We start from the raw sequence: 27535 nt of genomic DNA, 5'->3' as shown, positions 1-27535 counted from the left end.
CCCTCCGCATCGGCCCGATCATTAGAGTTCAGGAGATCACAGAGATGAATTAGCGAGCTCGCAGAGATGGATTGATAATTGCGCAGGCCGTGTTACCTCTCCGAGGGGTGCTGGGGGTCGCTGACACCTCTCTCTCAGACTTGGAGGAAATTTTCTGGGTAGGTTTGGCCAGCAGGGTAGCGTTCTGGGGCCCCGACCTTCGTCCTTCGGGCCCCTGTGGTCTGGAGCTTGGGGTATCCAACTGCTCCTTTTCCTCTCTCCTATCTAACAAGAGATAAAAATGAACATTTGAGAGTTAGCTTACGTACCATCGGGACAAGGGGTTGGACAGTAGGGTCGGCTGCCCTAGGCGCGGTGGCGATTTTAAGGGGTTGTGCTAGAATGGGTGATTTGTAGGAGGGATTTTTACTAGAAGAGCTGATTTGTGATAGGAAGGGGGATATGGGGGGATTCATGATAGTAGACTGATCGCAGGAATTTGGGCCAGCAGGGGAAATTTGCAGGGAGGATAAGTGCTGGGAGAGTGGGAAAGGGGAATTTGGAGGGGGGGGGGAGAGAATTTATGCTCAGAAGGGACTTTTGAGGTGGGAGTGGATTTCTGTTAGGAAGGGGGATTTGGGGGGAGGATTTGTACTAAAAGGGGAAATTTGGGGGGGGGGATAAGCGTTAGGAAAGGGGGAGTTGGGGAGGGAGAGGGTTTGTACTTGAAGAGAGGGGATTCTTTTGGCGGGGGGGGGTATTTTTGGCTTGCAGAGGAAACTTTTCTGAAGAGGGAGGGGAGGGGTTGCTGACACAAAAATGTGCATACATTTTTATGTGGGGGAGGGGGGGGCATCTTTACCCTGGGCGCTAGATGACCTTGTCCCAACACTGGTAACACCATCCACCCAAAACCAACATTCAAATAAAGGGTGGATGCTGCAGAGTTAAGGGGTATGTCCTGCTTTGCTTCTCTATGATGCCGGATGGATGGTGGTTTGATAAAGTGACTTCCAAAGGGCTTAAAGAAGCCAGAACATCAAGGCCTCAGAAGGCAGGAAACCCTAGAAAATAGACCTCTCCTAAATCTCCATTGGGCACTGTGACGGCTATTTGCTCCTAAACTCACCTGTGATTGTGGTGCTGCCCTCTGCTGGTGAGGATGACTCAGTGATCTGCGGTGCTGGAGTCACATCTGCCTTTTTCTTCTCATTTCGCACTTGGGCCTTCAAATCTTCAACTGCAAAAGGAAGGAACATCTGTTTTATCTTCTATATAAAAGCCGTTAAAAAGTATTAAAGCGGATCTAGCATCTTTATTAATTTGTTAATGTTAGGTGGATTCATTTAAAGTAATGTGCCAGTGTAACACTTCCAGGTAACTATTACCTCTCACAGAGATCACAGTATTCTCCATGACCATGCCATCATCTGCTTTTCCCTCCAGAAGGCCATCTGTGTTCAGGCATCATCCAAGGCTAGCATATACTTCTTGGACTGAGATGCTGGCTCAGAGATGACACCATTAGGTAAATCTTGCTGCCTGCGCATTCAAATGTCTGACACAAATCAGCCCCTGCTGCAGCCTCTCCCTTTGTGACTTGCTACAAAGTTACGTTGTATAGTGTGATCACTGGAGGAGAAGAGACTGAGGAAATGCTTCTACCTGCCTGCAGCAGACTGGTGACATCATTGCAGTCTAGGCAAAGTCACCTTACTGGAGATCAAGGATGGCACCTTGTGGTAGAGCACATACTAAATGATACAAATAAAAGGTAGAAAAACAACGTGTTGTCAGCACACTAAATATAAAATTGTATGAAATAAAATTTCTATTTTATATAGTAAAATACACAAAAGTGATGAAGTGTCCTTAAGCACAAGAAAGTGTCCTTTGTAACAAATCCAAGTGCAAAAAAATAACTAAAAAATTAAAGTGAAAAAAAAATTCCAAGTGTAAAAATTATTCTCAGGTCGCTAGTGATGTCTTGCCTTCACCATATAGCTCAAATGCAAACTCACCAGAACCAATTGCTGTCTAAATTATAGGACAGCAATACCGCCTTCAGGTACTGGTGTACTTCCTCTCTGGTTATCACTGTTGAACGGTAAGATACGTATATCCAAGCTCATGGAATAGCTTGGATATAGCCATCAGCCACAACCTCCATTTTTAAAGTTTCACGCACTGATACAAACAGTGCATCCACCAGCGCCTATTCAAGCGCGGCTAGAGGAGCAGAGGAATCATCCTCACTATCTGAGCACTCAGGGTGCGTGGACGTAGACCCAATAGTGTCGCCATATACTGAGCTCACCCCGAAAACATAACAATTAGGGGAAGCCGCTGACTACGATCCCGCAAAGGGGACGCCGGCCAAGGGTCCACAAATGGACCACTATTGGCACCCTCCATAGAGGACATAATAGGACATAGTCCCCTTAAAAGGGGGGCTCCTGCCGTGACGGGGACGCGCAGGCAGGGTACCCTCACTAAAAGAAGGGAGATGCCCCACACAATATTGGCGGCAAGACTATCATTAAAAATGAAACGCCCCCACAGCGCCACCCAGTCCAAAGGAGGTGCCAAGCTGACCATATGGCCAAGCAGGACGCGGCAAAAAGCTTTCTGGGGGCCCAGTCACAATTGCACGGATACTCAGCCTGGCAGATGCCCAAGTGGGGGCTTCAGCTACACGCACTGGGGCCGCCTCCCAACTGCGGCGCCCGACTTGGCTGCATGGCCTAGTAGGCCTCGGCCTAAATTTTTGATGGCGCCCTGTCGCCAGGACGCGAGCCCCAGTTGAGCTGACCACACAGGGGCAGCAGAGGGGAAGGCAGATGCTCAAACAGGAGGCAGTGGCTTCAGCCATCCTCACAGGCGCCGCCTCACATAGGTTCCGACGAGTAGGCCGCAAAGCCGCGGCCTAAATTTTTTGGACGGATCCGGCCCTGTGAGGTGCGTACCCACAGATGGTAAAAACTAGTGATCGACCGATATCGTTTTTTCGTTGCCGATACCAATATTTTGGCCATTGAATGTCGGTATTGGCCAATATTGGCCGATATTTTCGTACATTTAAAAAATATATATATTTTTTTATTAGTGCTTGACAGGTACTGTTGTGGGGGGATCTGGGGGTCTAAAAGACCCCAAACCCCTCCTCTGCACTTAAAAGCATTCAAAACGCCAGGTTTGGCTGTTTTGAATGCGGTCATTTTTTTTAATCTGGCGCCAGTATCTGGAAGTGATGTCATGACAACACTTCTAGGATTTTACATGGAGACCCCATCAGAGCCGAATGCGGTGTCCTGCCGAGGACAGCAGCCGCGCAGGCTGGTTGTCCAGTGTTATGCCGAAACCAGGCACTCGGCTCTGATCGTAACTCTGCCTCTCTAGGCGTCTGCAATCCAGCTCCACCCAGCTGAAATGAATTCCGCCCCTCCAGCCTTCTGCACTCCAGCTCCTCCCATGCTCCCTCCGCTCCGTGTCATCTATGTTTATAAAAGACTACACTACTTTAGCCCAGTGCCTGAGAAAACTGGTCCGGGTCTCCCGGTGGGACGGGAGACCCGGGCGAGCCGCGTAAGGCAGCGGGAGAGGGGGGACGTCTCATCCCGCTCCTTGTAATGACAACCGAGTGATTTCTCAGCCGCATCGGTTGTCATTACAAGACAGCAGACCCTCGGCTATGGACGCAAATACCGGGGTCATGCCTCTAGCTGCGGGAATCACTCTGGTACAAGCACTTTCCGAAATATTGGTCACCTTGGTGGCCGATTCCAATATATCGGGGAAAGTGCATATCGCCCCCCCCCCCTGATATATCAGCTTTGCCGATAATCGGTCGATCCCTAGTAAAATCATCCGCTCCCCTAGCCCAACAACCATCACAGGGAGCCCAGTGGACATCCTTGCCCTAGTCACTAACCCCCAGAATGGCAGGGAACCCTGCTCAACCCCCCCTTCCGTACCAGGAAACCCAGTCAGCAGTCCGGTCAGCATCAAATCCAACCAGCCCCCCTTAAGAGCATGTGGCAAAGCCAGCTCATCACCTCACCCAGGGGTTGGGGGGGGGGGGCAAAACACCCATAGTGGCCGAAATTTTAGAAGGGCTTGGGGGAAGGGAGGGGAACTGGGGGGTCCGACCATCCCAGGGAGGGGCTCACGTCCACCCCAAAACCCTCCAGGGGTAGTGGGGGGACAGCTACTTACCATACCAGGAACAGGTGGGCACCGCTCCGGACAGGACACCACTTCATCGTAATGTGGGGGCTGTCGGTCAGAATTAAACACTGTGACTCAGGCCTTGCGGGACATTTAACTCACAGGCCAGCCCATGTCTAGTGGGACTATGTCGCGACTGACCTAGTGTGGAGCTGCGGTCTGCACGCGCTCGCTGGCTGGACTAGAGGGACCCTAAGGATCTATATTATCCAGTTCGTCGCCCAATCCGGCACTTCATTGTAGTTCTCACAGGAACAAAATAAGAAGAATGAAAAAAATAACATTAAAAATGAAAACATTGCCAGGACCAGAGATCCCAGCAAGGAACTAGGTCCTTACTCCTGACTAGGCAGAAAAAAACTGAGAGCCTATAGCTGAGAGTGGGAGTATACCCCCTGAGACTACCCCATAGGCATAGTCAAGCTTTTTCCCGCCTAGTGTCCTACTCCTGTAGGGGGCAGTACAACCCAATGGTTAAGAAGAATCAGGATCAATGTGTCAATGAACGAAAGTAAAATACGTATTTTCAATGACTCTGTAGCTGGTTACTATAGGGGTGGTATGAATGGTGCAATGTACAGATCTACAGGGCTGGGACAAGGGGTGGGCAGGAGGGGAAGCTGCCCTGGGCATAGGGGGTAAGAGGACAAAGAATGGATACAGGTCAGTAAATCCATTCCATGCAATAACAGTGGCTAAGTGGCGCAGTTCCGCATCCTTGCCCTGGGCACTAGACAAACCTGTCCTGGCACTGCAGGGACACAGTTGGGGGTAAAAAAGGTCTCTTCTATTGTAGTGCCAAATTTGCAGTTTATTTGATTTATTTCTTATTCGGTCTTGGTGTTGGCTAATGAAAGAAAATTTAGCTAAAAATTTAAAATAGAAACAAGAAAGCTCCTCTGGGGCAGACAATGCCATGCGTGACCAGTTCTTAGTTTTATCGGTATGAACATGTAACTTACTGATAAACTTCTTCTTGGCTATGAGGGTGTCCTGCCCTCCTTGGATGACGTGTATCTGCAGAACGTATTCCTTTACAGGGTCCAGACCTCCCACCGTAGCCTTGGCCGTCTTTGTTTTCAACATCACCTCCTGTTCTGGATCCCCTTAAAGGAGAAACCAAACAAAAATGGTCATTTACAGCCACTGACTTTCCCTAATTTCTAGGAGAAGGGAGGAAAACTGCCCCACAGGCTTATAAAACTAAACTTAATTTATTTATTTCTTTATTTCCAAAGCTACAGGATATCACAAAATCATGGTTACCTCCTGACTGACCCCCTCAAAAATTGCATCACTGCCCCCCCTCCCTTAATACTTTTTGTTTTAACTTCCTAGCTGGCACACAGTAGGGCACTGATATTGGAACTTGGAATTTTTTTTTTTACTTATACCTACATGGCTATTACATACTAGGGAAGAGTGTCAGACACGCTGAACTATGCATTAAAATATGGGCACATGTGTTTGCCAGGAAGTGTTGAGGGTTTGGTCATTATTAGCTGAGGTTTGGGATCGTCTGGGTGGAATTTATTATCAGTTACCTAATATACATTTTTGGTGCTACCAAACTATACACAAAACTATTTACATAAGTCCCCGCCCACGAGGAGCTTATTATTTTTGAAAGTAGAAGTGCAGATCGAGAACATTTGTTTTGTTTCGATTCATTAATTACTTAAATTTGTTAAATTCATTTCATATGTTTAGTTTATTCGAATTTGATTCAAATTTTTCCAAATTTGGTCAAATTGAACTTAATTCAACTGAATTTGGAAATTTGATTCTAATTCTATTTGGATTTATTCTATTCGGAATTCAAATTTAAGAAGATGGTTATATTCTGTTTTATTCTACTTTTTTTTTTCTATTCTTTTCTTTTAACCACTTAAGCCCCGGAGGATTTGGCTGCTAAAAGACCAGGGGGTATTTTGCGATTCGGCACTGAGTGACTTTAACGGACAATTGCGCGGTCGTGCGACGCTGTACCTAAACGAATTTGACGTCCTTTTTTCCCCACAAACAGAGCTTTCTTTTGGTGGTATTTGATCACCTGTGCGATTTTTTGATCACGCGCTATAAACAAAAAAAAAGCGTCAATTTTGCAAAAATAACAATATTTTTCACATTTTTTATATGAAATTCCCCAAAAAAAAAAAAGTAAAAATCAAAATTTTTTAACATTTTCAGCCAATTTTTTTTATACATTATGTTATGCTACATATGTTTGGTAATAAAAATCACAAAAAGCGTATTTTGATTGGTTTGCGCAAAAGTTATTGCGTTTACTAACAAAGGGGAAGATTTTTGTCATTTTTGTTGTTTTTTTTTTTAGCGCGTAATGGCGGCGATCTGCGATTTTTTTTTGCGGGACTGCGACATTGGGGCGGACAGATCGGACCCTTGACTGACATTTTTGACACTTTTGGGGTTACCAGTGACATTTCTACAGTAATCAGTGCTATATATATGCACTGTTACTATAAAAATACACTGGCAGTGAAGGGGTTAACTTTATTTGAGAGGGAGGGGCTGTGTGTGTCCCTAGGGGCGTGATTCTAACTGTGATTGGCTGTGGCTTGAGCTGTAGTTACACTGATCAACGGTCCTACATAGTAGAACCGTATGATCAGTGTTTCTACACAGGGGAGAATGACAGGCAGCTTGTTTACACAAGCTGCCTCCCTTTCTCCCTCTCCCCCGGCGATCGCAGAGTGAGTGGCGGACATCGGGTCCGCCGGTCACACGCGCGGGGGGGTCCGTGACCGCGCGGGAGCGGGAGCTCGCTCGCTCCCCAGAGCCTCACAGGCTAGTGACGTAAATATACGTCACTTTGCCTGTGAGGGGCTGACTGCCGCAGTAAATATACTGTGGGCGGTCGGCAAGTGGTTAAATTCCATTATTTTTTTTTCTATTCTATTATTTTCTATTCTATTCCAATTTATTCTATTGGAAATTTGAATTTTGGAAGATGGTTATATTCTTTCTATTCCATTTTATTGCATCGTCTTTCTTTTCTGTTCTATTCTATTATATTCTATTTTATTTTTTTATATTCTATTCTATTCTTTTCTATTCTATTCAAATTCAAATGTATTCTATTCAAAATTTTGAATTTTGGAAGATGGTTATATCTATTTTATGTTTTTTCTATTCTATTCTTTTTTATTTAATTTTTTATTCTATTATTTTCTATTCTATTAGCATTCAAATTTATTCTGTTCAAATTCAATTATTCTATTTGAAATTTGAGTTTCAGGAGATAGTTATATCTATTCTAATCTATAGGTTTTTTTTTTCTATTCTATTCTATTATTTTATTTTCTATTCTATGCTTTTCTACTCTAATAGCGCATTCAAAGTTACTCTATTCTAATTTATTCTATTCAAAATTCGAATTTTGGAGGATGGATATATTCTATTGTCTATTTTTTTATTTTATTCTATTCTTTTATATTCTGATATATTATTTTATTTTCTAGTCTATTCTATTTGAATTCAAATTTATTTTATATATATATATATATATATATATATATATATATATATATATATATATATAGTTTAGTTTATTTTATTTTATTCTATTCTTTTCTATTCTAATATATTATTTTATTTTCTATTATATTTTAATTCAAATGTATTATATATATATATAATAATGAAAAATTTGTCTGAATTTAGATTCGGAACAAAACGAACCACACATGTCTACTTTTTCCTAGTGCTGTAAGGTGAATTATTTAAGTGAGCAACATTTAATCTATTGCTATGCTTTTGGGATGTAGGAGGAAACCAAAGCACTGGAAGAAAAGTCAGATATGATAATTCAGGTGGACATACAAACTCCCCAAGGATGGGGCCCTGGTGGGAACTAAGCTCCGGACCCCAGTGCTAGCCAGAGAATTATAGAAAATATGCAACAATCCCAAATTCCTCCAATGAAATTGCTCAGAAAGCTCCTCGCACTTACCCGTCAGCGGTTTCACTAGCACCTTATAAACATTGCTGGTCCCCTCCACCTCCTTCCACTTCATCTGCAATCTGTCCTCCATCAGAACGGCCAGCCTTAACCGCCCAGAGCCTGCGACATGGACCAGAAATAGCGCGGTCATTTTCTCTGTAAGTGGACTCCAGCAGGGCAAAATAATAGAAGAAGAACACTATCTGGGCTGAGAGAAACACAGGCTGGGTAAAGAGAACCTGCTGACAAAGCCCAGCTCTGGGAGTCCTAATGAAGATTATCAGTTTTGAAGCAAACTATGACAATGCAGAGGAGCATTACGGATGTACTAAGTGCTGTTATCCTATAGCAACCGGTGTCAGCTGGATTCTGATTAGCTTCTATGCATTACTGCTCATCAGGCCTTATTTTGTGAAAAAGCCTCATGAATTTCCAAAAAAAATCTACAAAGCTGCATTATGTATGTCATTATCACAACTAACACTTATTATTACAATATTATTAGTTATCCTTATTGATCTTTCTAGTAGTAATTTGTGATGTACAGTAATGTCCATTTTTTGGGCTTTCCTTGCTGTTCCATATTTTTAGAACGGTGCCATTATTAAATGAATAACAAGGTTACAGCTCTTTGGGCCTTGATGTCAAACTGACACCTTGTGGCCAAGCTGAAAAATGCAGGAAATGTCAAATTGGTCACTTCAATGTTTGAAAATGTGAAAGAAAAGAAAGAGAGAAAGTGAAGGAAAGCAAAGGGGAGGGGGAAAAAGAGAGGGAGGAAGAATTGGAAATAAAAGGAAATAATATAGGAAAGAAGAAAGAAACTGAGTAAAAGAAAGAGACAGGAAGGAAAAGGGAGGAAGAAGAAAATAACTAGGAAGAAAGAAAAAAAGGAAAGAGGAAGGAAGAAGGAAAGGAAAGAGGGAGGGGAAAGGTAAGGAAAGAGGGAGGAAGTAGGAAAGGAAAGAGGGAGGAATTAGGAAAGGAAAGAGGGGGAAGAAGGAAAGGAATAAGTAAAAGAGGAAGGAAAGGAAAGCGGAAGGGAAAAGGAAAAGGAAGGAACGGGAAGAGAAAGGGATAAGGAAAGAGGAAGGAAAGGGAAGAGGAAGATGAAGAGGAAGAGGAAAGGAAAGTTGAAGAGGAAAAGGAAAGAGGAGGAAAGTAGGAAAAGGAAAGAAAAAGGAAGAAGGAAAAAAAGAGGAGTGAAGGAGGAAAAGAAAGGGCAGGGAAGAAGGAAAGGAAAGAACAGGGAAGCAGGAAATAGTGGAGAAGAAAATAAAGGAAGAACGAGGAATAGAAAAGAAAGAAGGAATATGAATGAAAGAAATTAGCAAATAAGAATGAAAGTAATATAAATTAAAACTGAAAGGTAGGGAAAGGAAAAAAGAAGAAGAAGGAAAAGAGAATAAAAAGAAAGAGAGAAATGTGAAGGGAAGCAAATGGAAGAGGGAAAAAGAGATGGAGGCAGAAAATGAAATGAAAGAAAAGAGGAATGAAGAAAGAAACAAACAGAGTGAGAGAAAGAGACAGGAAGGAAAAGGAAAAAGGAAGGAAGAAGGAAAGGAAAAGGGAGAAGGAAAGGAAAGAGGAAGAGAAAAGGAAAGAAGAAGAAAGAATGAAAGGTAAAGAGGAAGGAAGAGGGAAAGGAAAAAAATGAAGAATGAAAGAAAAGAAGAGGAGGGAAGAAAGGAAAGAGTAGGGAAGAAGGAAAGGAAAGAGGAGGGAAGAAGGAAAGGAAAGGAAAGAGGAAGGAAGAAGGAAAGGAAATAGTGGTGAAAAAAAAGGAAGAAAGAGAAATATAAAAGAAAAAGGGAATATGAATGAAGGGAATGAGGAAAGAAGAATGAAAGGAATGTGAATAAGGATTGACAGGGAAAGAAATCAAGAAAAAAATCAAACAAGCAAGCAAAAATGGAGAAAAGTACAGAAAAGAAAAGGAATAGAAAGGAAAGAAAAGGAAAGGAAAAATAAAGGAAAGGAAAAAATAAAGGAAAGTAGGAGCAGTGAGAAGTTGAAATGATATATTGTGTCCCCAGGGAGCCCTTTTCTTTGTGATGTCCCTGTGTACATCTGTACTGTATGAACAGTGAGTCCCCTGATCTCCCCTGGAAGAGGACCTGCTAGAAATGACTCCGCTGTACACACGGACTACCAGCAATACAACAAAACACTGGGGTAAACTATTGGGGGAGCCATCTGAAAATAGCTCAGAGAAGAGCGGTAATGTCATCGGTGGTGGAGGTCGCTTCACTAATGGCCACTGTAGCCATAGCAACCACACTTCAAATACTGGAACTAGTGCCGTACAAGAATAACGGGAGATACAAAATGTGGGGGATCCCTCAAGACTGAGAACAATTAGAAGTGTGAAATAGGAAGAGGTGGTGAAATATTACCAGAAGAAACAAGCTGAAAGTGTAAGACAGAAGCAGGAGACAGATTCATTTAAAGGGATCAATCCTACAAAAACATTTAGTTAAGGGTGGAGTATGACTTAATCCCCAATTTACTTTTTAGACCATCCAGAAAATCAACCTTTGGGGTCTTTTCTAGAATTCCTGAGCCCCTACCACAGAAGAAGGATCAAGCAGAAAGCAATGAAGCTATGGCGGTCAGAGGAGCCAAGGTCTCAGGACTATAAGAAGCAGGTGGTTCATACTTCTGCCAAAAAAAAGCCAACTCCACCAACAAATACATGGGTGACCTGTTCATTGAATGACACCAGCCTCCGCAATGTCTGCAGACAACTAGCCATTGCATACTACGACACACAATTCTTTCATACAGTGCATACAGGGGCAAATTTTGCTAGTTTTGGGTAGAGCAGGGAAGGGTTGGACCCTTTGTCAAGTTTTTTTTGTGTTCTGTGTCCCCACTGGAGACAATCACTCTCTATTGGTCCTAGAGACCATGGTCATCAAGGTCATCATGACCATGGTCATCAAGCCCCAAAATATTTGAGTTGCCATCAGAGCAGGAGATGAGGGTGAATCCTTCGACCCTTGCTCCTGTGAGAACTTGCTAAGATATGAATTTGTTCACTTTGGAAAGATTTAATTCAATCTCCTATTAGGTCTGCAGGACAGGAAGTAAAGGTACATTTCTCCAGGAGGATGCAGGCAGCAACCCTTCTCTACTCAAAAACTAATAAAAAAAAGTTTTGGCTTCACATAAAATTTAAGCTTCCATGGAGGCAACTCTGCAACATCCATTAGAACAAAATGCAATAGTGAGTGCTAATACCTGAACATTACATACAATTACCGGAAATTGCTGTCCTGGTTTCTGTCCTCCTTTAAAAAATTTTGAGCTCCTGAAAACAGACATCTTTGAAAGCTTCCCAGTTCCTGTGCTCAGTACATTAAATATTTCAATTACCAAAAAGCACAGAGCACAATTTTGATCCATTAAGTGAATCCAGGGATTTGAGTCAGCAATTCATCTCTCTAACAAAACTCTTTTCTGCCAGGAAAATTAGCAGCACGCTCTGTAATCAGAGATTTTCTCCTCTGTGCCAGACTACAGGATCTGCCGACACAGAAAAGGAAAGTTCCTGCCTGCTGGTGGTGAAGCGGCAAATAAGACAAAAAGCGAGTTACAAAGGAAGGAATGGACAAACATTGCAGCAGGTGGAATTTAGGGAGGAGATGCAGCCATTGGGAAGAAGGAGATACGTGCGTTTAAGTGCTATGAACCCAAAGTTGGTAGTGTTTATTAACACCTAAGCACCTAATAAGAGTAGAATAAAAATGCCCTGACCTCTAACTTTAACTTGACACCTAAAATTAACACTGACCCTAATGCTTAACCACTAATCTAAAGCAGACCCTAATACGTAACCTCTTATCTAACTTGGACCCTAATGCTTAACATCGAAGCCAACCTACCATTAGCGATGGGCCAAACGACCCCCTGCTCTTGAACATCTAGAAGGTTCGGAACCAAATAACGAACCCCATTGAATTCTATGGAACCCCAACTGGAAAAATCAGAAGTGCCCATTTTGAGGGCTTTGATGCAAGGGGTTTGGGCAAACAATGGTTATGGGGGTCCTGGTACTGCCCTGGGGGACATGTAAAAATAAGTTTGTAAAAACACATCATTTGATGTTGATGCATCACTGATGCTTAAAGTGAAACAATAAAAATGTACATTGCCTTTAAATATAGTGCCTGGAGGTTCCCCCTAGTCTGCCTGTAAAGTGGTGCATGTGTACTGTGTATAGGACCTGCTGCAGCAATAATTGCATTTATAAAGAAAAAAAAAACATAATTTTCCCTGCAAGCTTTCTTTATTTTGTAAACAACGGCTTGGGGGCCAGTCTGTATGATGAGGCCACACTGTAGTGCACTTCGAACAAGATTAGAGATTTTTTGGGTTAAACAGTGGGGTTTCTTTCGCAGACTTTGAATAGAAGTAACGTGTGGAAAAACTGGGCTTTGGGTGTTGATGGAGCCTTTACACTGTAACCCTAGGAGGTACTGTTGATGATTTAAGTAATGGCTGTGCATCGTCAAGAAGCAAGTGGCTGTCGCTATGTTCAAATAACTCAGCTGACTCCTCCATGCCTGATGCTGGGGCTATAGCAGGAGTAGCTTTAGACAAGAAGGCAGAATAAGCCACTCCACCACCTCCTCTGCATGCTGTGTCTGGATAGCATGGGCAACATCACTAAACAGAGGAAATGGTGCCCTGCCTGAGGACGGACCACAGATACCTTTGCCTGTGGACACATATGCTGCTGGCCCCCTCACAGTGCCATGGGAACGTCTAGCACTATTTATTTGCCTCCCAGACATGATGGGGGGGGGGAGGGGCTATTACTGAAATGTAATATAGAAGGGGAAATGTGTACTTTGATGTACTTTACTCAATGGAAAGTGTTGTTTGGTGCACTTTAACTTGAGTACTCACTACACAGACACACTCCACTGACACACTATAATATACTGCAGTAAAACTGCACTGACGCACTTCAATATACTGAAGTAAAAGTGCACTAACGCACTTCAATATACTGCAGTGAAATTGCACTAACACACTTTATTACACTGTCCTAAAAGTGCCCTAACGCAATTCAAAATACTGCATTAAAAGTGCTCTAACGTAATTTAATATACTGCCAAAAAAGTGCATTAAGGCACTTCAATATACTGCAGTAAAAGTGCACTAACACAGTTCAATATACTGCAGAAAACATGCACTCACACCCTTCAATATACTGCAGTAAATGTGCACTGATGCACTTCAATATACTGTAGTAAACGTGCACTAATGCACGGCAATGTACTGCAGTAAATATGCACTAACGCACCTCAGTATACTGCAATAAACGTGCACCAACACAGTTCAATATACTGCAGTAAAGGTTCACTAACGTACTTCAATATACTGCCGTACAAGTGCACTTAGTATACTGCAGTAAACGTGCACTCACACACTTCAATATACTGCCCTGAAACACTAAACTGACACTAAAGTAACAATGAACAGTCACACTACAGTCACGCTGCACTATCACTATATTTACACTACACTTACACTCTACACTAACAACAGAATCACAATCGCACACTAACTTGCTAGTAGCAATGAACAGACCCCTGTTCTATCTATCTCCACTCAAACATCATGCTGCAAATGGCTGCTCTGGGAAGGATCCTTTTATAGTGTGGGGTGGGTCTATGAGCAATGAGCCATGATTGGGCACAGTCATCATTACTTTCTCTAATTATGGCTCTGACAGTGTTCTGTGCCCTGATTGGGAAAATCCTTCATTGCTTCAGCCAATCAGGGCTTCCAATGCACTGTACGGCACGCAGTGTATTGTAGGGTGCTCGGCGGGCCGAATTCATGCTTGGGCTGAACCAATCACCCAACACTACCCACCATTAATACTTAACCTTTACCCTAACCCTGACCCTGATGCCTAACTCCTAACCTAACCCTGATTCTAATGCTTAACCTTTACCCTAACGCAGACCCTAATACCTAACCCCTAATCTAGCTCAGACCCTAATACTTTGCCCCTAACTTAACCCTGGCTCTAATGCTTAACCTCTAACTAAACCACGACTCTAATGGTTAACCCCTAACCCAACCCTAACCCCATCAGACCATAACCCTTACCTTATACTTACACCTAAACTAACCCAAATAATTACCCCCTTTATAAGCCTGACCCTAATGCTTTATCCTTAACTCAACCCTGATCCTAATGGTTAACATCTAACCTAACCCTAATGCTTAGCCCCTAACCCTGACCCCAGTGCTTAACCTGTAACATGACCCTGACCCCAATGCTTAATCACTTACTCAGCCCTGACCCTTAAGCCCTAGTACACACAATGAGATTATCGGATGAATGATCGTCCGTTTTTTTTTTTGGATGTGAATCTCCATATCGAAAACGAAGAGGTTACTAAAGTACAAAAATGTTTGTACCACAGAATAAAAATTTGGAAGTGATATAATGCATTTTTTTGTATTTTCGGATGAAAGCTGTGCTGATTAAACGTAAATCGTACGATCTAGTATCATACAAGAAATATTTTCACGTTTGTATCTTCTGAAAATTTCGGACAACAGCTGTGTACTAACGATCAGATTATTGTACGATATTTTGATACTTAACCCCTAACCCAGACCCTAATTGCCTAACCCCTAATCTACATCAGACCCTAATGCTTAATCCCTATCTCAACTCTAACATTAATACTTAACCTTTACATTGACCCTGACGCCTAATTCTTAACCTAACCCTGACAATAATTCCTAACCTCTAGCCTACCCCAAACACTAATACCTAATCCCTAATCTAGCTAAAACCTCAATACTTAGCCCCTAGCTCAACCCTGACTCACTTAACCTCTAACTCAACTATGACCCTAATGGTTAACCCCCAACCTAACCCTGATCCCATCAGACCCTAACCATGACCCTAATACTTTCACCAACTCTAACTCAAATAATGCCTTAACCTTAGCCCTTCCCCCTGACCCTAATGTTTAAATGCTAACCCACATCCCAATACTTAACCCCAAATCTAACCCTGACCTTAATACTTACCCCTAATCTAACCCTGACCTTAATACTTAACCCTAATCGAACACTGACCCTAATACTTACCACTAATCTAACCCTGACCTAAATATTTACCCCTAATCTAACCTTGACCTTAATAGTTACCATTAATCTAACCCTGGCCTTAATAGTTACCCTTAATCTAACCCTGGCCTTAACACTTACCACTAATCTAACCAAAATACCTAAACCCTAATATAAACCGGACCCAAATGCTTTACCCCTAACTTAACATTGATGCTAATGCTTAACTTCTAACATAACCCTGCTCTGAGCCTAATGCTTAACCCAGAACCTAAGATAACCCTGATCCTAATGTGAATGACTATATGAGCCCTGAGCCTAATGCTTAATCCCAAACCTAACATAACCCTGACCCTAATGCTTAACCCCAAACGCAATCCTGACTATAATGATAAATTTGTGCGATGCATGAACCTAAGTGGAACAGTTTGGCCGCTTCAGCTAATGACAAAAAACTACCACACTGCCCCAGGTAGTCACAGAAAATGTGATCCTATGATTTCTAATAGAGTAAAAGGAACCTCTTCCTGGACATGCAGCTTTGAGCAGTCTGTGCGGTCTCCTGCGCCTCTCACACTGCTCAGTCACTTGCATAGAGACCTCACCGCAGCTGCCATCCCCTGAGCTGTGAATAAGAGGTTGTGACAGCATCAGAGCAAAAAGACACGAATAGGAGTGACAGATGTACCTGAAACCAGGAAGACTGGAGGGGGTGAGAAAGGCTGGGTGGGGGGACTAAAGTGCAAGAGAGCTAAGAGGAGACCAAGGTGATGAAGAGAGACCATAGTGAGGGAGACAGTCTGGGGAGAGGACCATAAGGAGGAAGGGGGTCCAAGGGGAGACCATAGTGAGGGAGAGAGTCTGAATGGAGACCATAGTGAAGGAGACAGCCTGGGGGAGACCATAGCAAGGGCGGGAATCCAGAAGACCCTACTGAGGGAGAAGTCTTTGGGAAAACATTTCGAGGGAGACAGTCTAGGGGAAGACCACAATGAGGGAGAGTCCAGAGGGGAGACTAATAAGGGAGAGAGCGCAGGGAAAATCATAGTGAGGGACTGAGAGACAGAGTTCAGGGTAAGTAAATACATATTTGCCAGCACACCAAGGATCTTCCAAAAGCAGTCCAAAAAACTTTATTCAAGATAAGATCACATCAGAAAAATATATAGTGCAACGTTTCGGAGCCACACAGGACCCCTTTGTCAGGCATGCGCCTGACAAAGGGGTCCTGTGCGGCTCCGAAACGTTGCACTATATATTTTTCTGATGTGATCTTATCTTGAATAAAGTTTTTTGAACTGCTTTTGCAAGATCGTTGGTGTGCTGGCGAATATGTATCTACTTGTAACTACTCCAGTTGCCAACTGGTGATCGCTTCAGCACCCAGTGCACACGAGCCTACAAACCAGGAAGGTGTGCAATAGGAATATGAACTATAGAGTTCAGGGTAAGACCGTGGATGAGGGGGGAGCAGAGAGTCCAGGGGGAGACCATAGGGAAGGGGATGAGAGTCCAGGAGAAAACTGTAAGGAGGGGCAAAAGAGTCCAGTAGGGAGGAAGAAAGAGTCCAGAGTAAGACTGTAGGGGGGGGGGAGAGAGTCCAGGGAAAGACCATAGAGAGGGGGAGAGAGTCCAGGGAAAGACCATAGGGAGGGGGAGAGAGTCCAGTCCAGGGGAAGACCATAGTGAGGGAAAAAGTGTGGGGAAGACCATAGTGAGGGAAAAAATGTGGGGAAGACCATAGTGAGGGAAAAAGTCTGGGGAAGACCATAGTGAGGGAAAAAGTCTGGGGAAGACCATAGTGAGGGAAAATGTCTGGGGAAGACCATAGTGAGGGAGAAAGTCTGGGGAAGAACATAGTGAGGGAAAAAGTCTGGGGAAGACCATAGTGAGGGAAAAAGTCTGGGGAAGACCATAGTGAGGGAAAAAGTCTGGGGAAGACCATAGTGAGGGAAAAAGTCTAGGAGGACCATAGTGAGGGAAAAAGTCTGGGGAAGACCATAGTGAGGGAAAAAGTCTGGGGAAGACCATAGTGAGGGAAAAAGTCTGGGGAAGACCATAGTGAGGAAAAAAGTCTGGGGAAGACCATAGTGAGGGAAAAAGTCTGGGGAAGACCATAGTGAGGGAAAAAGTCTGGGGAAGACCATAGTGAGGGAAAAAGTCTGGGGAAGACCATAGTGAGGGAAAAAGTCTAGGAGGACCATAGTGAGGGAAAAAGTCTAGGAGGACCATAGTGAGGGAGAAAGTCTGGGGAAGACCATAGTGAGGGAGAAAGTCTGGGGAAGACCATAGTGAGGGAAAAAGTCTGGGGAAGACCATAGTGAGGGAGAAAGTCTGGGGAAGACCATAGTGAGGGAAAAAGTCTAGGAGGACCACAGTGAGGGAGAAAGTCTGGGGAAGACCATAGTGAGGGAGAAAGCCTGGGGAAGACCATAGTGAGGGAAAAAGTCTAGGAGGACCATAGTGAGGAAAAGCATCTAAGGAGAGATCACAGTGAGTGAGAGAGAGTCCTGGGGGGAATTAAAGTGGGGAAGACAATTCAGGGGAAGCTATAGTAAGGAAAATAATCTGGGGGAAGATCACAATCAGCAAAAAAAAAAATGGGGGTAAACCATAGCAAGGGAGAGAGCCTGATGGGAGACCACAGTGAGAAAGGAGAGTCCATTGGTGGGAGACCATAGTGAGAGAGAGAGTCTATTGGGAGACCAAGTGAAACTGGGGCAAGAACATAGTAAGGGAGAGAGTCCCAGGGAAAGAACACAGTGGGAGAGGCTGGGGTGATACCATAGTAAGGAAGAGAGTCCAGGAGGTGAACATTGTGATAGAAAGAATCCAAGAGGAGACCATAGTGAAAGTGAGAGTCCAAGAGGGGAGACCATAGTGAGTTAGAAAGGCCAGGAGAGGAACATAGTAAGAGAGAGAATCTGTGAAAAGACCATAGTGCGGGACACAGTTTGGGGGGGGGGGGGTAGTGAGGGAGAGAGTCCAGGGTGAGACCATAGTGAGAGAGAGTCCAGAGGAAGAAAATAGAGAGGGTGAGAAAGGCTTGGGGGAGAACAGGGTTAGGAAAAAAGAGGATTGGGCAGTGCCGGGACAAGGCCATCCAGCGCCCATGGCAAAGATGCCAAACTGCGCCCCCCCCTTCCCTTTAGGGTTAGGGTCAGGGCGCCCCCAATCCCTGCAATAAACCATTGCGCCCAGGGCAGCCGTCCCTCCTGCCCACCCCTTGTCCCGGCCCTGGGCTTGGGGGGAAAAGAAGATTAGGGAATAAGAGACTTGGGGAAAACAGGGTTAGAAAAATAGAGGCTTGGGGGGAGAACAGAGTTAGGGAAAGAGAGGGGTATCAAGATAAGTGGCAAAGAGGTCGGGAGAGTGGAGGGAACGAGCTTGGGGAATCCAAGGTGAGAAACAAAGGCTAGGGGTAAACCAGGGAGGGAATAGAAAAGAGAGACGTCGGAGACCAGAGAATGGGAGAGATAGACTGGAGGATATAAGGATGAGGGAGAGAAAGTAAAAATGAGAGAAGAACGGCAGGCTTTTGGAGGGAGATAGAGAGGTAAAAGGAGATGGATTAGGAACTTTCTAGAGAGAGTTGCTGGAAAAACACTTAGAAGGAAATTAGAGTCAGAAGACATTCCTGTCTATTCTTTTCATCCTTCCAGCTCCATCAGAGCAGAAACATCTTCAGACAGTGTAAAGATAATCCGCATCTCTCTGCTGCCCCCGGCACACGGCTGGAAAACAGTCTGAGCATCACTCCAGTCTAGAGTGGCTCCATTCCTTCCATGCTCAGGGCCACACCAGGCTCAGGTTTGCTATATCCACCCTAAAGAGCCAGAACAACATACAGCCAGTGCAGTCTGTTGATTCAATAGAGGTCAATGACATCATTGTGACATCATGGATATTTAAGAGAAAGCAGTCTACTAAGTCTAGGGAAGCTAGTGACATTACAGCGGATGCCATTTTGTACACCGATAGGCAGTAGTGACATTGTTACAACTTGAGGCTTTATTTTATGAGGTCCCAGTCAGAAATTCTGAATTCCCATTTTATGTGGGACCGTGCCCCTTCCCCCCCCCCGCCCGCCCGCCATCATCTAAGTATGAATAGTCACAGCTCGCATTATAAATTATTGGCCTGAAGCGTAGTCTCTGTTCTTTCCTCTGTCCATCTCCCCAAACAGAATTCATTGTCCTCAAAGAGCCGCGGATTCCACAACGCCAAAAATAACCCTTTTCCTACCAGTGGCTGCTGTGAAAAGCTTTTTTTTTTTTTCTTATATTTTTTTGATGACATTTTTTTTGAAAAATTTACAAATGCATATGTTTTATAGTTTGGATTTGTATGAAATGATTCTTTTACAAATAAACATTTATCTCAGGGCACATTTAAGACAATCTGTTTGCAAAGCCTACGGGGCTTTCTAAAGAAAATCCAGCACTACGGTGTTGGTCTACTAGTTAAAGCGGAGTTCCGGCCACAAAATCGTTACATTAGATTTTGTGCCATCCGCTTCCTTATTGTCACCTGAAAAAGAATTGGATATTCCCGAATTTTTTTTTTTTTTACATACCTTGTTTCAGAAGAAAATATACTCACCTTTCCTTCAACTTCCTCCCTCTGTGGCCGCGGCCCGCGCCGTCACTTCCTGTCCTGCAATGCGTCCTGGGAGCTCTTACTCATCACTCCCAGGAGGCAATGGGCAGTGACGTAGGCGGCCGGCCGCTCCTCTCATCGCGTTATTTGAAAACAGGAAATGACGCGATGAGAGGCGGAGCCCAGCCGTCCCTATGGAAACCCTTACTATGCCGATCGCATAGTACTGGGCATGCGCAAGATTTTGCGCTGCATTCATCGGGCCCCTCCATCTTGAACCAGGAAGCAGGGCAGACATTGGCATACTGCAGCTTCGGGTGACCAGGACAAAGATGGCGGCGCTCAGCAAACTTTTTATAAAGTAAGATTTTATGATTTCCAATCCATTATTAAAACCGGATTAGCGGATGTATGAAGGGCGGGCGATCACTCTTTGGGAAGCATTTATAAAAAAAAAAAAGATTCTGTGGCCGGAACTCTGTTTTAAGGGAAACCTGCACTGAACTAATTACTCAGGTTTTTATTGTTGATCTCCATTTGAGAATGTGGAGTTGTCCCCTTTTACTGGTGGTCCATGAAAAAGTGCCTGTGGAGAAGGACCTTTTTTACATTAGCTGACATTGGGTTAAGAGCCACCTTCTATTGGTAGTCAGTGGTAAAGGTGTCTTCCTATACAGGTGCTCCTTTACATCTTTTGAAAGCAAAAAAGGACATCCCTACTTTGGTTGTCACTGGAAGAAGAGCCACCTTCTACTGGTCCTGAGTGGGAGAAGTGCCTCCTTATACTGGTGGTCCATGAAGAAGTGTCCCCTTATCAGTGGCGGAGCTAGACTTTTAAAACAGGGGTGACAAGGTATTATTTTGGGGGGGTCAATATATTGCGATATTTTTTTGCGGCGAATGCTCTTCTTCGTGCATTTTTAGTAGTGCAGAGTTACTACAGCGTGCCCCCATTCAATGCAGAGTTACTACAGTGTGCCCCCATTCAATGCAGAGTTACTACAGTGTGCCCCCATTCAATGCAGTGACCAGCGTGCCCCCCATCAATGTAGTGACCAGCAAGCCCCCATCAATGCAGTGACCAGCGTGCCGTGTCCCCTTCAATGCAGTGACCAGCATGCCCCCCATCAATGTAGTGACCAGCATGCCCCCCATCAATGTAATGTAGTGACCAGCATGCCCCCCATCAATGTAGTGACCAGCGTACCCCCCCATCAATGTAGTGACCAGAATCATGATGGTCACTACATTGATGAGGGAGTATGCTGGTCACTACCTTAATGGGGGGCATGCTGGTCACTACATTGATGAGGGAGTATGCTGGTCACTACCTTGATGGGGGGCATGCTGGTCACTACATTGATGGGGGGCATGCTGGTCACTACATTGATGGGGGGCATGCTGGTCACTACATTGATGGGGGGCATGCTGGTCACTACATTGATGGAGGGGTACGCTGGTCACTACATTGATGGGGGGCATGCTGGTCACTACATTGATGGAGGGGTACGCTGGTCACTACATTGATGGGGGGCATGCTGGTCACTACATTGATGGAGGGGTACGCTGGTCACTACATTGATGGGGGGCATGCTGGTCACTACATTGATGGAGGGGTACGCTGGTCACTACATTGATGGGGGGCATGCTGGTCACTACATTGATGGAGGGGTACGCTGGTCACTACATTGATGGGGGACATGCTGGCATCTCTACTTGTGTATTTAAATTTTTCATCATTTTTAAAAATAAAGGCTTTTAATTAAAATGCACCAAGGAGTTAATCCTATCCCTCAACAAGTGGATTTCCGCCCTGTGCCCAATGACTGTGAAGATGGATATCCACTCGAAGGATGAACAAGGACAGTAATGTCTTCAGATAACAATAAAGGGATTCATGGGAAGACACCAACGGGCACACGCGGTGTCACAGCTGGGCGCTCAGCCCGTCTCAGAGGTCAGACACAGCATGACATTCACAGGTCCTGCTGGCCCTTCTTCACACACAGCTCCCTGTTGCTGGAGATGCGGGGCAAGAATGCCCGTAGAAAAGGCGAGTCGGAAGAAGGAGAGAGGGGGGAGTCCAATTGCGGCACAGAGACTTTTTGAAAGCGTCCGGTAAACACGGGCTTCCAAAGTGGCTCTAAATTTAGAAAAGACATCAACAAACTTCATTGCTGTAAACACGGCTGCACTCTATGATGAAGGCGCTGAACCATTTGGAGGCCACAAGCCTCATTGGGGCCCCAAAAATATGCCTTTCCCAAGGGGGCCCACAGGGAAGGTAGTTGCAGATTAGGAGACCCAAGGTTTAAAAATTAATGCAGCTCTGTAATCATTTTAAGTGCAATCATTGTAAGTACCTAAATGTGACCTGGCATCAGCCTCCTGCAGTCCTATCTTCCTCCTCACCGATCATCGGGTGCCGGTGGTCATCCAGGATTTGCTGTCCCCTCAAAATAACTCAACACAGCCATTAATATCTAAACCGCTGGCAACAAAAGTGAGTACACCTCTAAGTGGAAATGTCCAAATTGGGCCCAAAGTGTCAATATTTTGTGTGTACGTGTACCGTCGGCGCATCGGCTGTGCTGTGATTAGTCACAGCACAAGCCGATCATTGGGTGCCGGGCACTGGATGACCACCGGCACCCGATGATCGGTGAGGAGGAAGATAGGACAGAGCTCTGTCAATTTAAACGATGCAGAGCTCTGTCCTGTCAGCGAGAATGTGCTGGACTTTGTTTCCCTGCAAATAAATCCCTCAGTGAAAGCACCAAATAGTACACAAAAACACTGGCTAGGCACACAGTTAATCCTTTGACGCCCTAGATGTTTAACCTCTTCCCAGTCATTAGTACAGTGACAGTGTATATTTTTAGCACTGATCACTGTTTTAGTCCCCGTTCACACTGGGGCGACCTGTGAGGCGACCTGGTCGCCTCACAGGTCGCCTTCCATAGGGAAGCTGCGGACCCGTTCTAATAGTCGTTCTGACTTAGAAAAAGGGTCCGGAGCTTCTTTGGGGCGACCCGGAGCGACCGTCATAGACTTCAATGTTATGAAGTCCGTGTCGGCCGCTCCGAGGTCGCGGCGCGCTGCTCGCACCGCGACCTCGGAGGTCGCCCCTGGAAGTCGGATCGCCCCAGTGTGAACGGGGCCTTAGTGTCTCTGGTTCCCACAAAGTGTTAAAAGTGTCAGTTAGTGTCAGATTGCCCGCCATACTATCGCAGTCCCGCTATAAGTCGATGATCACCACCATTACTAGTATAAAAAATTAATAAAAATTCTAGTATATATCCCATAGTTTGTAGATGCAATAATTTTCGAGCAAACCAATCAATATACGCTTATTGAGATTTTTTTTACCAAAGACATGTAGCAAAATACATATATTGGCCTAAATTTATTTTGAAATTTGATTTTCTAAATTTTGTTTTTTTTTTTTTCAAAATTTTCAGTCTTTTTTCGTTTATAGTGCTTAAAACCCAGAGGTGATCAAATACCACCAAAAGAAAGCTCTATTTGTGGGGAAAAAAAACAATATAAATTTTGTTTGTGTAAAGTGTCGCACAACTGCACAATTGTCAGGTAAAATAACGCAGTGCCAAAAAGCAAAAAAATGGCCTGGTTATAAAGGAGGGTAAATATTCCGGAGGTCAAGTAGTTAAAGTAGACATAAACCATAACCTGAGTTTTCTAAAGCCCTTGTTATTAGGGATCGACCGATTATCGGCAAAACCGATAAATCTTGGGCCGATATGCACTTTCCCCGATATAAGGTGGCCGATAATTCGGGAAAGTGCTTGTACCGGAGTGATGGCTGCAGCTAGAGGCATCACTCCGGTACCGGCATCCATGGCCGACGGTCGGCTGTCATTTATTGACAACCGATGCGGCTGAGAAGCAGCTTGGCTGTCATTACAAGGAGCGGGAGGGGACGCCTCCTTCCACGGCTCGCCCGGGTCTCCCATGCCACCGGGAGACCCGGGCAACCAGCCTACATAACCACCAAAGCCCCGATCAAAGCCGCATTGGGCTCTGATCGGGTCTTCATGTAAAAACCCGGAAGTGATGTCATCACTTCCGGGTACTCAGCGTCAAATTCATAAAAATGACAGCATTCAAAACAGCCAAACTTTGCGTTTTTTAATGCTTTTAAGTGCAGAGGAGGGGTTTGGGGTCTTTTAGAATGTACGAAAATATGGGCGCATATCAGCCGATACCGATACGCGATGACCAAAATATCGGTATCGGCAAAGAAAAAACAATATTGTATCGATTCCCTACTGTGTATCTTAGCCAACTGCCATTTTTTCTTTATAAAATACTGTTTTCCCCTTTTTTCATCCCTTGTTATATTTCAGTGCTGCTGATCTCCCGTGATCTTTTTGCAGCTACTTCCAGTCTGAACGCAGATGGTCTCATTACCTTTCTCAGAGCAGGTTTTTGCTGAGCATAATGTATCTCAACAGCCAATTGTAGTCTGCGTCGTATGCCCATGCGATGGGGGTGACAACACAGGAGAACACTTGGGAGACAGGGGAAGAACGTTGTCACCCGATAACAGGAAATGCCCAAAGAAGGACCTTCATGGCAGGATTGCCAGGGATGATAAAAGCTGAAGATTTTAAAGATCTTGAAACTGACATTTGAAGTGGTATTAGCATGTTAGAGGTTATACAGGGTTTTATTGATTAGGTTTACATCTACTTTAATGAGATCTGGTCATGCAAGAATCTGAATATTCAGTGTTACTGTCAGGGCTGCTGATAAGGCAGTACAGCCGGCCCTCCTGTCCTGGGCCCGGGCCCCATCAGTTCAATAAGGGGGGCCCGGGCAACTGCTGACCAGGAGGGTCGGCTGTACTCTGTTATTACAGACACCAATCCTCCTCTGCCTCTCCCTGCAGCGATGCCAGCTTCTCCTCCTCTTTCTCCCTCTGGCTGCACTGCAGGGGATTGGTCCTAGCACATGTGCCCCTCCCATCTGCTGCCCGGGACCCCATGTGCCCCTTTCCCCCACAGCACATCCGGCTTCCCTCTTCTCCTCTCCCGCCGGCAGCTGCTACGGGCACACAGGGGAATTGGATGGAGAACAGGCAAAGGGGCCAGTAAAAATGTCATTTACTGGCCCCCTTCCTTTCCTGAATGAACACAGTGAGCGATCAGTACTGATCACTCCTGTGTCCATTCATCACTGAAGCATAGTAAGCTGTGTTTACTAGGCTTAAGTTTGTGAATGAGCAGGAATCCCCAGAGTGTTTCCTATTTTTACAACTGTGAAGCTGAGACTGTAGAGAAGGAGACTAATAAATCTAGGTCCTCAGTCGCTTGCAGCCGGGGGGTGGGCCCTGTCAGATAAGCTGTATGGGGCCCCATTCGTTTCTTACAGCAGCCCTGGTTACTGTGCAGGCTTGCCTATGAAATTTGCCTCCAACTCCTTTACCTTTATTGATTTTAGAGGAGTGTAAAGCTGGACACACACTATACAACTTTTGTTGTTTGATTTGCTTTAGATTTACCTTCAACTATGTAGTGCAAGGGCCTGCCTGATTGCATAAAACTTGCAAGTGTTTAGGTCTGACCTCATATTATATGGTTTTGGTAAATCTAAAGGAAAAAATCTAAAGAAAATTGTATAGTGTGTATCCAACTTGACTCTGCAGCTTGAAGCCCTGTTCACACCTGAGCATATTTCAGCTCGTAAAACGCTCATCTCTGAAGTCTCAAAACGCCCAACAAGCAAAATCCCATTCATTTCAATGGCCCCTGTTCACATATCAGCGTTTTGTCACCTGAAGCAAAATGCCTGAAGCTCAAAAAAGTACATGAGCTTCTTTTTTGGCAGATTACAAGCGCTTTTGTTAGATGTCAATGCCTGCCTCCAACCACCTGCTAAAAATGCCTGAAAAAGCCCCAAAAAATGCCTGAAAAACGCCTGAAAATAGCCCCAAAAAACTCCTGAAAATGATACGCTCAGGTGTGAACGGAGCCTGAGTGTCAGCAGGTGGAAGGTCACCTGACAGCTGATGTCACAAAACTACTGGATGGCAGGACATGCTATTGCACCAGTAATTGCACTAAACCACTGGGAGCGCCCTCTAGTGGCTAATCTGCAAATATATATAGGTAATAAAATATAAACTTGTAAAAATCACAATAAAAACTCACACTCAAGCTCACTGGGAATACACGCTCATTCAATGAATATGATGAATATATATATGATAAATTCAATGATGAATATAACAAGAATGCCAATATTTGCACACTAAACGTACCCGGGTTTTCTTTTAAAACCTAATAGAAATATTTTCTCACTGATAATACAATTTCCCTTTAATAATGTAAAATTGCAAGTTAACTCCAAGGAAATTTTAAAGGCCCCCCCCCCCAGTACTTCTTCCCCCCCTCCTGTTGTTTCCTGGAGGCAGCCTGTAGTGGGTGGAGCCTGATGGGCCCCTCCCACTGCTCTGCACAGCACAGTGATGATGTCAAGGCTACTTTTACAGGGTGATATCTGGGGTTGTAAAGGCATTTGGAGAATTTGGAGAATTTCTACACTTTGTGGCCATTGAGGAATACCGATATTGCCGAAATTGTTGTGACGTCATTGCGTATGTTGCGCAACGCGCCTCCGCTCACTGGGACAGCTTCTGCCTTCTTAGGCCGCCTCCCTCAGCCTCGTCTGGAGTCGGGGAGTCTCGGTTCACACAGTGTGTTTAACACAGCCGCCATACATACACCCACCCACAGCTGCCTGGTGCCAACCAGCCACCCACCCACAGGCCTGTACCAGCCAGCCACCCATCACACAGGGTCCCAGCCAGCCAGCCACCCACCCACAGGCCTGTACCAGCCAGCCACCCATCACAGGGTCCCAGCCAGCCACCTACCAAAGGGTGCCAGCCAGCCACCCACCACAGGGTGCCAGCCAGCCAGCCAACACAGAGTGCCAGCGAGCAAGCCACCCACCACAGGGTGCTAGCCAGCCACACACCAAAGGGTCCCAGCCAGTCACCCACCAAAGGGTCCCAGCCAGCCAGACACCACAGGCTGCCAGCGAGCCAGCCACCCACCACAGGGTGCTAGCCATCCACACACCAAAGGGTGCCAGCCAGCCACCCACCACAGGGTCCCAGCCAGCCAGCCACCCACCACAGGGTGCCAGACAGCCAGCTATCTACCACAGGGTAAAACAAGAAAACAACAAGAGAAGGGCGCACCGACCTTGTGCATTACCACTTAAAAGTTTATTAAAATCAAAGAAGGGTAGCGGTGGCGATTTTGGCTCTGAGGAAGAGGGTCCTCCCTCGAAACGCGTAAGCCACATCAGGTTTTGAGGACGCCATCACGCTACCCAGCAGTAGAGAAATGTCCTGGAAGCGAGCGGTGCCCATTTCCTATATGCTTGTTCATATTCATATGCTACGTTTGTGAGTATATTGTACGCTACCCTTCTTTGATTTTAATAAACTTTTAAGTGGTAATGCACAAGGTCGATGCGCCCTTCTCTTGTTGTTTTCTTGTAGTGCCTTTTGGATACCCTTGGTCCTGAGGGGGGCAGCAAGACCACTTCATTTGTGTCATAAAACCGCCTAGAAGATTCACCTTCCCGCATACCACTTGAGCGCAGTAGAGATATTGTTGTTTTTTG

At 44.9% G+C, this 27535-nt stretch overlaps 1 protein-coding gene across 1 annotated transcript in view; it reads right to left on the bottom strand.

Annotated features, from left to right (window-relative positions):
- The window catches only part of COL20A1 (collagen type XX alpha 1 chain), a 201261-nt gene that overhangs the window by 166354 nt on the left and 7372 nt on the right, over window positions 1-27535 (bottom strand). The window contains exons 3-6 of the mRNA XM_082272732.1: window positions 8180-8290; window positions 5169-5312; window positions 1109-1219; window positions 97-264 (exon numbers count right to left, since the gene is read on the bottom strand). Of these exons, the coding sequence (XP_082128858.1) occupies window positions 97-264; window positions 1109-1219; window positions 5169-5312; window positions 8180-8290 (534 nt within the window). The remainder of the gene's footprint in view (window positions 1-96; window positions 265-1108; window positions 1220-5168; window positions 5313-8179; window positions 8291-27535) is intronic.

The sequence above is a fragment of the Pelophylax lessonae genome (assembly GCF_965119305.1).
Source record: "Pelophylax lessonae genome assembly, chromosome: 11".
Taxonomy (NCBI): domain Eukaryota; kingdom Metazoa; phylum Chordata; class Amphibia; order Anura; family Ranidae; genus Pelophylax; species Pelophylax lessonae.
The sequence above is the reverse complement of the archived record's forward strand: the minus strand, read 5'-3'. Positions and strand labels throughout refer to the sequence as shown.